General features: G+C 36.4%; 1 protein-coding gene across 32 annotated transcripts in view; it reads right to left on the bottom strand.

Annotated features, from left to right (window-relative positions):
- Positions 1-12,307, bottom strand: part of LOC409655 (sorbin and SH3 domain-containing protein 1) — a 110,837-nt gene that overhangs the window by 57,251 nt on the left and 41,279 nt on the right. For 31 of the 32 annotated variants that reach the window (XM_026445799.1, XM_026445802.1, XM_026445811.1 and 28 more), the window contains exons 2-4: positions 9,555-9,706; positions 9,334-9,410; positions 9,087-9,167 (exon numbers count right to left, since the gene is read on the bottom strand). In XM_026445799.1, the coding sequence (XP_026301584.1) occupies positions 9,087-9,167; positions 9,334-9,410; positions 9,555-9,706 (310 nt within the window). Of the gene's footprint in view, positions 1-9,086; positions 9,168-9,333; positions 9,411-9,554; positions 9,707-10,064; positions 10,344-12,307 lie in introns of those variants that run through there. The other variant, XM_026445807.1, reaches the window with a different exon arrangement.

Below are 12,307 nucleotides of genomic sequence, written 5' to 3'. Positions count from 1 at the left end.
CGCATATACGGATCATACGTGCGTTAAAACACAACCGCGCCTCGTCTGTGGTGCGAGACACAGTTGCACAAACACGTTCCAACAACCTTTGTGGAAGGATCTGATACACGTCGTCGCACGAGGTGCGTGTACACCTCCTCTTCGCCCCTCCGCCTCTCACGTGGTTATGAATAGCGCCACTTCCGAGTTGAACTTCCTTCCGTGTAAACAATGGCGGGAGAACTGCTGTCCCGAGCACACCCATCCATTTTCCACACTTTTCATTACATCATGTGTACAGACACACGCCCGAATTCGATTGGAAATAGCTCGAACGATTAGAATCGAAATCGATTGTTGCATTCTCCCTTTTTTAACTCTCTTCTTTGATTTGATAAATATTAACTTTGGAATGGCACGATAGGATTTTTCGATTGCACTTTTTTTTTTCTTTTTAAATGAATTTTTTTTTTTTTGAGAAAAGGAGATATTTTTAAGTTGGATCTCCCTGTTTTTTAGGCAAAATAATATATCGCATCGATTATAAAAATTACAATTTGAAAATCTTCCCATACTTTTTCAAAGTTTCTTTGAAAATCAAAGTAGCTAGAAAGAAGAGACGGAACTCGTACTTTAAGAACGTCGAGAAAATGAGACAAGAAAGAGAATAATTTTGACGTCTCGACGTTCGAACATCTTACGTCGTTTCCCTTTGTTGCTCAAAGGTGAACGACTCTCTCTAATTAGGTTTTGCTTCTCCGAGATTTCAAAAGGGTTGCACGACTCCTCTCCAGATATAATGCAACGACTCCCCAGGGCTCAGACGCTAGTCCTCGCAAACATTATTGATTTACATCACGCGAAAGGCATAATAAAAGAGTGAAACAATTTCTTATCCCGTCTCATAATTTGTAAATATCTTCTCTTTTTAATCTAAAAAAAAAAAGAAATAGATTTTAAAAAAATAATAATAAAATTCGTCAAAAAGCAAATACTCTTTAAAAAATCAAAAATCGTATAAAAATTAAACGAGTTTTCCAATCGAATAATAAAAAAAAAAATTTATCGAGAAAGAATTTAAAATAACTAAAGATTAATCGATTTTAAAAATTTGCGCGAATGGATATTACTTTTAAAATTATCTAATAATTTTTAAATTTATTAAGCAATCATTCTCGTTAAAAATAAATTCTTCCTCTTCCTATATATTATTTTTTCTCTCTCTCATTTTTTCCTTCCTCTCTTATCGCGCTGACTCAACTCGACAGAAATCTAAATCTCGTTCCTCCTCCCCGTCCTAACCTTGCACTATAAATGGCCATCGGCGAGACATTATTGCGCTTCTTAATTACGTAATTGAGCCGATGATGAGCTAACGTGAAATTATCGAAGAGTGAAGGACGAAACCGATAATTATAAAAAGTGGGAGCGGCTTTTTGCCGTTGTGCGAGCGGAAAGGAAACACGGTTAATTCGTTCTCGTTATAAAAACACGTCCGTGTAATAAAAATAAATATTATTAAAGGGGGGAAAAAAAAAAAAGAAAATGGCGAAAAATCGAGGAGATCTCGAATCGAGTGCGAAGAGGAAAAGAGTAAGAGGAGGAAAAAGGAAAAAATAGAAATTCGAAACGCGACAGAAGAAAATTGAATTTCGTACAGATCTCTCTCTCTCTCTTTCTCTCTTTCTCTCTCGCGATATTGGAAATTGTATCTGCAAGGGTATGGCTTTGCAAGCGTTCTTTTGACGTCCATCAATGTATCGGATGTCGAGGCGGATAGTTTTTCCTTTCTTCTTGTTTTACTCGAATAAAGAATCGGGTAAAAGGGAGAAATTATTCGTGAAAAAGGGTGGATCGTGTTTTTCCGATTTCGAATATTCGAAAAGCCCTGCAAAGATTTTTCATATTTAGTAAGTATTAAGTTAGATGATGAAAATACTTGTAATTATTATTGAATTATTATATAAAATAAAAGAAATCTAGATTATTGTTTCTATATACATATATATATTCAAAATAATAAATGATAAATAACTACGTTAGAGATTAAAAAATATAGAAAATACTGATAATTTATTCATTTGAATATTTTATACATTTACACTTTACCCATCACTGGTGAAATCGTTTACAAATATCATCCAATTCATTTTTTCAACATGTACATATTTTAGTTATTTTTACCGAATATCGTTCGAAAATTTTCTTCTACTTATTTTCATATTCTCAATTTTACAAATAATTTTATAATTCCAAAATTCGACATGTACACATACTTTAGTTACTTTTATCGTTCAAAAATTCCGTTATTTCCATATTTTCAATAATATCATCCGATTCACTTTATCGATAATTCCAAGATTGCTAAAATTCAACATGTATATACTTTTATAAATATCGTTCGAAAAATTCGATTCTCCATAATTACCTCAATGCGGATATTTTGATCAAGATTTCGGTAATATGATCGAGTACAGTGGCGCGGCATATCGGCGATTACAGGAACAATCGCTTCCTTGCGGTGGCAAACACGATATGGAATAAAATGGACGTTTAGGGTACGTGTTAACGGGAGTTGGTTAGGTGCGGCTTGTTATGTCGCGGCGTCATGGCCCAAGGGGGCCGAGCCCGCGCTCCCATCTTTTGTCCTTTGCCTTCGAAACCGCTCAGGGATTCCTCGTACGATCTCGTTCCTCCCTCGATTACCACATTAATCGATCGTTATATAATTTCTACCGACACGCGTCACCGATTTTCCTTCCTTCGTTCGTTCCGTGCTTTGTTCGCCTTTTTCCGTGTAAATAGCTGCATTCAATGTAGCAAGCAATAAGAGATCTGATCAGAATAAAAATTTTTAACGATAATTTCTTCCTTTGTTTGTTCGTGTTTTGTGTTATTTCTTGTTTAAATAGGGGGCATTCGAATTCAATGCAAATTTTAGTAGAAGTGTCTGAAAAAAATGTGCAAAAAATTTATGTAGCTTCTTTGGAGATTAAATCTAAAAGACTAGGATAAAAATTTGAACGATAATTTCTTCCTTTGTTCCATTTGTTGATTTGTTAATTTACGCTGCTTTGAATGGGAAGTATTCGTGTTCAATAAATTTTAATAGAGATCTTCGAAAAAATGTGGAAAAATTTATAAGGAATAATTTGAATATGTAATGTAAAAAATAATATTCGTCCTATCATAAATGGAAATTATTCGAATAGATGAAAATCTTGGAAAAATTAAAATAACCTTAAAATTGAGATGCGATATGATGAATATATAAAGAAATGCAGCGAAAAGTTCGATTTTTTTTTTTCCATAAATAACAGGACACAAATGATCAAAGTTTTTCCTTGAAATAATTTTCTCGCGTCGCAAATCGGATTGAAACGTAATCAAGCGTAATAAAATGGTGTTTCGAACGAAAATCACGTTGTAGCACGTTGGTCGTTTAAACGAAATGAACCGATACGATCATTCACGTTCTCCAACAAATTGAACTTAAAAATATCGCACGCGTGCATTTTACGACCGATCCCATTTCAAACCTTTCACTAACAATTTCTCATCCAAACATTCTATTCCGATAAAAGAATAACGTATATACCCATATATAAGCCGAAACTCATCGATTCAAGGATATAGAAACCTTCTTCCATTCTTCTAATTGAACCAGGATATTTCGTATCAAACTCCCTCCTCTTTTATCCATCTTTTTGATTAGGAATAAATCCGGCAGATCGAACGCAATTTTTCAACGATTGCAATAATGATTTCACGTGAAAGATATTGGCTATTCGGAAAAAATTTCGTTTTTTCACATGAGTGTCGCTACTTGTCGCTACTTGTCGAACGTTTATCCAGCCAACTTCGTTCTAAACCGTTATTGTTACACATTTTGACAGTTGGCTATACTTCGCGGTTTTGTAAGAAAATGTTAGTCGAACGTTTATCCAGTCAACTTCGTTCTAAACCGTATTCTTATTATATATTTCGACAGTTGGCTATACTTCACGGCTTATTTGTAAGAAAATGCTACTTGTCGAACGTTTATCCAGCCAACTTCGTTCTAAACCGTGTTCTTATTATACATTTCGAGAATTGGCTATACTTCACGGTTTATTTGTAAGAAAATGCTAGTATCGGACGTTTATCCAGCCAACTTCGTTCTAAACCGTATTGTTATTATACATTTCGAGAGTTGGCTATATTTCATGGTTTATCCTTCAGAAAAATTCACGCAGTTTCGTTTTTCACGTGTGATAACCAAGACGCGAGAGATCGAAAAGGAAATCCAATTTTCGGTGTATTTTTTTTATTTTTATCGAAAATATAAGAATGCTGTTGAAACGAGAAAAAGGCTAATGATTTTGAAGACTTCATTCCGACAATTTTAATATTAAAGACGAGTCACGTTTCGAAACACCGGTTAAAGTTGACGAAGACGAAATAAAGACATCGATCGAAACGAACCTACGAACAACACGATTCGAGAAATTGCTACGAGATTAAATTTGTCGAATTCGACTGTGTTTCTTTGTCATGAAAAAAAAAAAAGAAAATTATTTTCCGAACCATTTAATATAAATTATTCGATTTCGAAAGAATATCGATTCGGTACAATTAAAATTTTTTCGTGTATAAAAATTTAAATAATAATAATAAAGCAAAGATATACGATTAAAGATCGTAAAATTAATTGTAATTCTCTTATTTTTAAATTTTATCCTACCAAAATGATATGAAATGACCGCTTTAACGCTTGGATTAATATATTTGCGCTGGTAGCCCATTAACGGGGGACGAGTTTATTATAATTATTAACTTGCGCGATAAAGAACGCGTATAAACGTGTTTCGCAACACTGGAAACACGTTAATTCCTGTGCATTGCTCCTAAACGAATAATTTATACTTGCAACTTTGACCATTTACCCTAATGAAGATATATATATATATATATATATATTGTTTGCTGAAATCTTCTATTTTTTTTTTTTAATCTTTACTTTAATTGCAATTTTACGCTCCATTTTACCAAGCATTTTGCACGAGGTAAAACGTGTTAATCATAACCAGTTCAATAACCTAATAACCTCCTAAAACGCGGCAAACTTCTCTCGAACGATTCTCTCCTCCGGGTCAAGAACCATTAGACTGGATCCGCTGATAGGCAGGATTTTAATCAACTCCCCCTCCTTATTATATTAATAAAAATACTCGTTTTAAGAATAATCCGAAAAAAAAAAAAATTATATCGATCGTTCGTGATGGATCAATTTCCGGAAGAAAATCTTAAAGCAAGATCTTTTAAAATAAAAACACAGATTACGTTTAAAAATTTTTCCCCGCAAAAAAAAAAATGAATGAATTTTTAAAATCGCAAAATTGTTCCATTACTCGAGATCGATCATCAATCACATAGAATTCCATTATTACCATTTTCTACAGCGACGTCAAAGCGTGGCGGATCGAACTTGCTCTCAACACGTGCATCTTTTCCATCGATCCCCCCCAACATCGCCTCCTCCTGCTCGTCCTTGAAACGCACGCTTTTCCCCTCGCTCAACAGGACGACACTACCCTCCCCCGCCCTCCCCCTACCCCGCTTCAAAATAGGCGCGCCGACGAAGCACAGATCGATCCTCAACCCTCCTCCCCCCCCGTTGCAGCGCGAAACCGCCGATTGTCCCCCATTGTGGTCGAAAATGGCGGCGACCGATCGGGAAAAATCGAGCGCAGGAATGGCGACGGTGTTCATCCTCTTCAAATCCAACGTGTTCAACTTCTCCTCCAAGATTTTTCGCCTCCTCCTCCTCCCCCCTCCCCAGGTTTCGTCGCTCCTGAACCGTGGAGGGGGCTCGATCAGAAATTTCAACGCCTCCCCTCCCTCCTCCTCCCCTCCCTCGGTTAACCCACCTCGAATCGACCACTTCCTCTCTCCTCTCGAATTCAAATCCTCCATCGTTCCGTTTTCCCTATTTCTTCCTCCTCTTCTTCTTCTTCCTCTGCTCGTAGATTCGTGTTTCCTTCTCGACGCGTTGCGACGGCTCGAGGATCGAGGTTCGCGGAGGTTCAAGGAGGAGCGGAGGGAACGGAGCACGGCGAGGAATCGAGATCCTCGGCGAGGGGCGAGGGACGATGTTTTCTTGCTCGGCTCGTTGGGGGACGGGGCGAGAAGAGGGGCGGGGGCGAGGCTCGCGTCCTCCTCCGCGGTGGAGAGACATCGGGAACAGGTGTCGAGGAATCTCATGTTCGTTGGGTACAGGAATTTGTTTGGTTATCGAAATATCGGAAAAGGGGAGTTTTTTTCAATATACGAGGCACGCGATCGTTGGAAAGAGTTATTTTATCATTCTTATCGTTTTACTAGCACTGTCGATTATAAATCTTCAATTCAATTCTTTGAACTCTTTTTCCAAGCTTCCGTACGATTTCTACCGTTTGGTGAATTTGTTAATTCGAAATTATTTCACACGCGTGTAAAACTTTTAATATTTTCATGTATTCTTTACGTGTAAAAAAGAAAGCCTATGTTTGTTGTTTCGTGTTTCGATGTTTTAATGGTAAAGTAATTGCCAAGATACATCCTCGGTTTGCCAGGGCAAGAATCGATAAAATATCTGTTTGATATCTTTCACCTTTCTTAATTCATTAAGAGCTCTCATCTATCTATTTTATTCTTATTTTTCATCTTCAATTTCTTAACGAATTATCGCTGACCGTCAAACTAAAATTAATAATTTAATTCTACGTTTTATAAGATTATACGTAAAAAGGTTAGGAATCTATTCGTGAAGCGATATTTAAAAAAAAATGGAAATAAATATAATAAATATCGTAGAGAATCGCAAACGGTTATAAATTACTGCGATACCGTTTTTACTTCCCTTTTTTCCATTCGTATATTATCCTCCAACGTTATCTCGATGTAATTATCTTCTCCTTTCCTCGAATTCTCTTCGTCACGGGTCGTTAGTCGCGTCGATGCTTTGGGAGGTGGGAGGTGGGGGGGAGAAGGATCGACACCTGTTTCGCGCGAGCCATTAGAATCGGAGGGCGTTGCGAGCGAAGGAAGCATATCCGTTTTCGATCGATCGAACAACTCGTTACGCCCCGAATTACGTAATTCGAGTGCGTAACTGCAACGTATTCACCGATATAATACGACGCGAAAGTTGGCCGCGAAATTCATCGATCGAAATATATCTGCTTCGCGGCGTGAACGAACAACCAAAAATCCTGTTCAATGTTGCGATAGATGACAATTGTTTGGATGACGCTTCTTTTCCTCGGCAAATATCTACTGTTTCTCAACTTCTGATAAATTTATTAACTTCGTTTTTCCGCGCCAAATTTCAATTTTACGTATACATTTTTACAGTTACTATATAAACGGTTATTTTTTTTCTAAAAATCGTTAACTCGTCCATTATGAATGAAACAACACAATTCCTTGTCTCTCGTCTTGCAAAGACGAGAAAGCTTGCTTTCTCCACGCGGTTTCCGACGAATTCTGTCACTGATCGGGTTCGAAACGAGGTGGAAAACCGTTTGACCGGCTCGAAGATCGTTGGAGGACTGGGCGAATCGGTTGGAAAAGGAAGAGGAAGAGGGTCGCCTTGCAGGGCGAAGGAGAGAGGGTGCGGCACCTCGCCGTGCACGGATGAGCGCCTCCATCCATCCTTGTGGTCGCAGGTGCACGACACATCCAGCTGCGTCGCACGATGCCTCGACGATGCCTCGACCCGGGTATTTCGAGCTGCATGCGCAAGTTACGCGCTTCACGGGGTTCGTGAGAAGCGTGTCTGAAACTTTCTGGACGGAATTCGATCGAAACGGATCCCTGTTGAACGGAGAAACTCGAGTGCGAAGTCACTTTGGGTTAATGATTCGTATACGTGAATCACGATAATTTTTTTTTTCAGTCGGGAACAAGTAGCAATTTTGCGAATACGCGACGAATATATTCGATGTACTGCTTTTTTATTAATTTTGGAGATTACGAGAAACGTCGTATATTTTTAACGTTACACTCGATATTTTGATTTGTTCCTTTCATTTGTATTTACGTATTTATTGATTTCCTTTTGTTCTATTTTATTTTTCTATATATTTATTTTTTTATTTATTTATATATTTTATTTATTTATCTCCTTTTTTACTCTATTAAACACAATGTTAATTCCTTTTATCGATATTTAGTTATACACTTTTAATGGAATAATAAATTGTAATAAAAAGCAACATAACCTCAAAAAGAATAATTTTCTCCCATTTCGAGCGCAAAGGATTGTGAGATAATCGAGAATTAGAGGATGTATTCGATGTTGTGAGCGCCGCTTCAAGTCCGTTTGATTATCGTCGCGTGACGATAACGTCTCGATTCGAGAGACAGGAGAACAATTTCGTGTTCCGCTCGCGACGGTTTGTCGACGCGTTAATTTAAGGCCCCCATTGTCTCGAATTCGAACGATCGGTCAATTTGCGACGGTTGCTCGTCACGCCCTCTTTCCACGCACCAGCGATCATCGTTCGAGACCGTAAATCTACTGACCATCCTCGATCGACCAAATCACTTAATTGACCATCACGACTCTCTCGGTCGGTAAACGATTTTCATCTGTTCTTCGAGTTGGAGAATACGCGTGAAAAATTGTTCTCTATAAGTAATAGGTTGTAAAAAGATACGATTGAAATAAAAAATGTACAGAATAAGCAACGATAAAAATGTTGTGGGTATTTACTTATGTATAGACTGGACACAAGCTTTGTAAATTCTTCCTATTTTTTTTCTGAATATTAACGCTCAGGAAAATTCAGGTTTCTTTTATCTATCACTTTCGTCCTTGGATAGATTGGGTAGATTGGTAATTCTAAGTGTTGAAGTATATAAATGGTGTAATTTTATACCTGCTCGACGATACATATACGTATATAAACGATGGGATAAAATACACATCGCGTGTCGCTCGACAAAGTACGATTTTATTTCAACGTGAACAAAGCAGATCGCTGGAAATGGCGAAAAGTTACGTTTCTATTAATTTCAACGATAGTGATAATATGTTCGATTTGTGAAAATAGGCGAGAAGATTGTAAGAAGTTTACACTCACTTGCTTCGTTCTTCTTCGAGTCTGTGGATGGGATCCGTGTGTTCGATATGGTCGTGGTCGTTCTCGTCGTCGTCGTCGTCTCTGCGCAAAAAGAGGTTAAGAAAAAAATATTAATTAAACATCGAAAAAATTTTTCCAATTTTCGTATTATCGATATTAAAACGCGTTGTATTGAAAAAAAAAGAAATACACGATCGTATAATAATTATTATCTTTGTATGTTCGTTAAAAAGAACCAGAGACTTACTAGTGAGAATTTCAGTGGTGGTGTTTTCCTGCAAACTACTTCTATAAATTCGTCTCTTCGGAGAGCCAATATTTTCCCTGCAAATCAGAACACATAAAGAAAACTTTCTTTGAAAACTCGGTTCTAATATATATATATATATATATGTTTAACTAGGGAGGAAGAATATAGGGAATTTGGGAAATGTCACGTGACACGAGAAATCACCAGAGGATACTTACTGATTCAAACCGAGTTTCAAATGTTCACCGGCGTTTCGTAAGAGTGCATGCGCCTCACTGTTCGTTAAATCCCTGGTAGTTCTTCCATTTATGCTGCTAATTAAATCACCCTCTCTCACCCCCTGTTGAGCCGCTTTACTGCCTGGATTAACCTGCAACGAAAATTTCAGATTTGTACCTCAATTAGAACGAAATTTCCTAGCAGTCTGTTCACGAATTCTCGAATTTCAATCCTTCCCTTTCGTTTAAATCGCGATTATCATTCCTTTTTCATGTCCAATTTGCAAATACTACGGTATTATTTTTTTACTACATGCAGTAATTTATAAACTGGAAGAAGAAGAAAAATTGTTTAAATATTCTTAAATTATAAATTCTAGTAGAAGAAATATATATATATATATATATATATATATAATTTCACTTAGTAACTTCTCGAAAATGTAGAAGAAGAGATGGCTCGTCTCGAAATTTACTCATTAAACTCTGGTTTGCCGAGAAAAGTCTCACCGTGTAAGTGCACTTTCGTTGCCCCGACGCTCGAAACTTCAACATGTTGTGAAACTTTCCTTCGCAGGGTCTGTCGATATGTCAATAGAAGCAACGACAACGACGACGAGTAGTAATTCGTAACTTCGTTCCCTGATTTTTTTTTTTTTTCAAAAAAGGCGAGCAAAGTTTCGGCCTTAATTGAAAAAGAAGTTGTTTTCTGCAAAAAGTTGCAAATTCTCCACTCTGCGATCTTTTAAAATTATTTAAAAGATCTTTCGTTTTGCAGCAGAGTCCACGTTAAAGAAGTATATATTTATACTTTCAATTATGATTTGAAAATACATTAAATATCGTATAATGAGTTAATAAAAATCGTATAAATATTCGATATTGAAAATTACGTAGCCTGGACTAACCGAGAGAAAATTGTTTTCATCGTTAGCAAAACTGACTTATCGACTAAAACGAGATGATGTACAAACAGCGCTATCTTCGAAGAAACGCTGAACTACGATAAAAAAACCCTAGATTTTACCGATCTGGAAGTACTAGATGTACACTCGCTATTTGGGGAAAACGTTACGAAATACAATCTAATAAAATAATCGATTTTTTTGTTAAATTTTCTCTATTCTTTAACTCGAGGAATAGAATATTATTATTATTATTATTTTATAGAGTAGAATTAAATTTTCAAAATTTTCCTAATTCATCAGGAAAGATCCTATACATATATATATATATATATATATATATATATATATACATAGATTATCACATCTACGCTTCGTGCACTCAAAGGAATTAATTTGTTGTCGCTTGGAGACATCGTTAATTAAAATTGTTATGTAAGTCGTAGACAGTCGTAGTCTTCCATTAAATTTACACCAGACCGGTAATGCAATTTAAATTTATATTTGTATAATTTTTTATTATCGCAATTTAATTGAAATATAATAATAAAAATAATATTTAATTTTATCTCGTCGAAAAAATTTCTCTAAAATTCGAAACACCACGATCTCTTTCTCTTCTGTATCGAGGGAGCGAAAAATGAGCAAAATATGGAAGCTGTAAATTTCGAAAGCAAGCTACGAATTTTTATTATCTGGAGCGTAACTGTTCAAATTATCTACCCGTATCCAGCTATTGTCTACCGAGCTGTTATCCTTTTTTCCGTCGTTGTAATGCAAATTTCTCTGCTTATTCCGCGGAATCTGCCTCGTTAATGCGCACACTCTACTAAATAAGGGAAATTTAACGCTTGTAAAAAAAAAGAAAACAAAAAAAGTCGAACACTTTCATGCTCCCGACCTAGAACATAAATTTAATATTATACACGACCCATATCTCTCGTGTATGCTCGTGTTCACTAATGACGACACGCTTTGTGCAATTAATTTCCATCCATCGTTCCAAATTGTAAAATTGAAATTAAAAGTGAATCTCAAAGAAAAGCTAAAGAATTATAATTAAAACTCACATCGTCCGTTTCACTATCGATGGATCAATGAATGATCATTGATCGATCATTGACCAATAATTGATCGGCCAATAATTGCCCAATTGCAGACCATTGATTGATTCAATATTATCCGATCAACTGTCTCTGATTATTGATCGATCCACTTGTCAAAAATTTTCAAAAATCGTAGAACGCAATTTTAAGAAAAATTTCACGATTCGAAAATAAATTTTCATATTTTTCGCGGAAAAAAAAATGATAAAGAAACGGACGAGCGAGCTGCAGCTGCTTTTAATCAAGACTCCTCAAAGCTCTCCTTTAATATTCACTTTTTTTTTTCTTTTTAGAATTACGTATTAAAGAACGACCTAATTGTATGGGAACGGTACACGAAACAGACGAGAAACGTCGGGGATATTTCATAGAGGTAATTTCGAACGACTTCGAAACGTATCTTGTATAATAAGAAACCAATAAACCGATAACCGATAAAACATCCATTAATTTCTTCTCCCATGCGTATCCCTCTTTAACGAAAACACCAATCAAAATATTTACAAATTATACGATTTCGATACGTTTAAAACACTTCCGAATTAAGATAATTTTCAAATCGATTATTAAAAAAAAAAAAAATCACATTTCCCGGCTCGACACATTGGGGGGAGAGAGGAAAGGAAGATGGAGAGATTTGCAAAAATTCGGGTTAACAACACGGCGGGATCGCGTACTAGAAGGCAGAAATTAAAATGAAACGAACGTCACGCGAGGAGAGGCGGGGAGAGGCGGGGAGAGG

The sequence above is a fragment of the Apis mellifera genome, linkage group LG16, assembly GCF_003254395.2.
Source record: "Apis mellifera strain DH4 linkage group LG16, Amel_HAv3.1, whole genome shotgun sequence".
Taxonomy (NCBI): Eukaryota; Metazoa; Arthropoda; class Insecta; order Hymenoptera; family Apidae; genus Apis; species Apis mellifera.
This window is presented reverse-complemented; position numbering and strand designations above follow the sequence as displayed.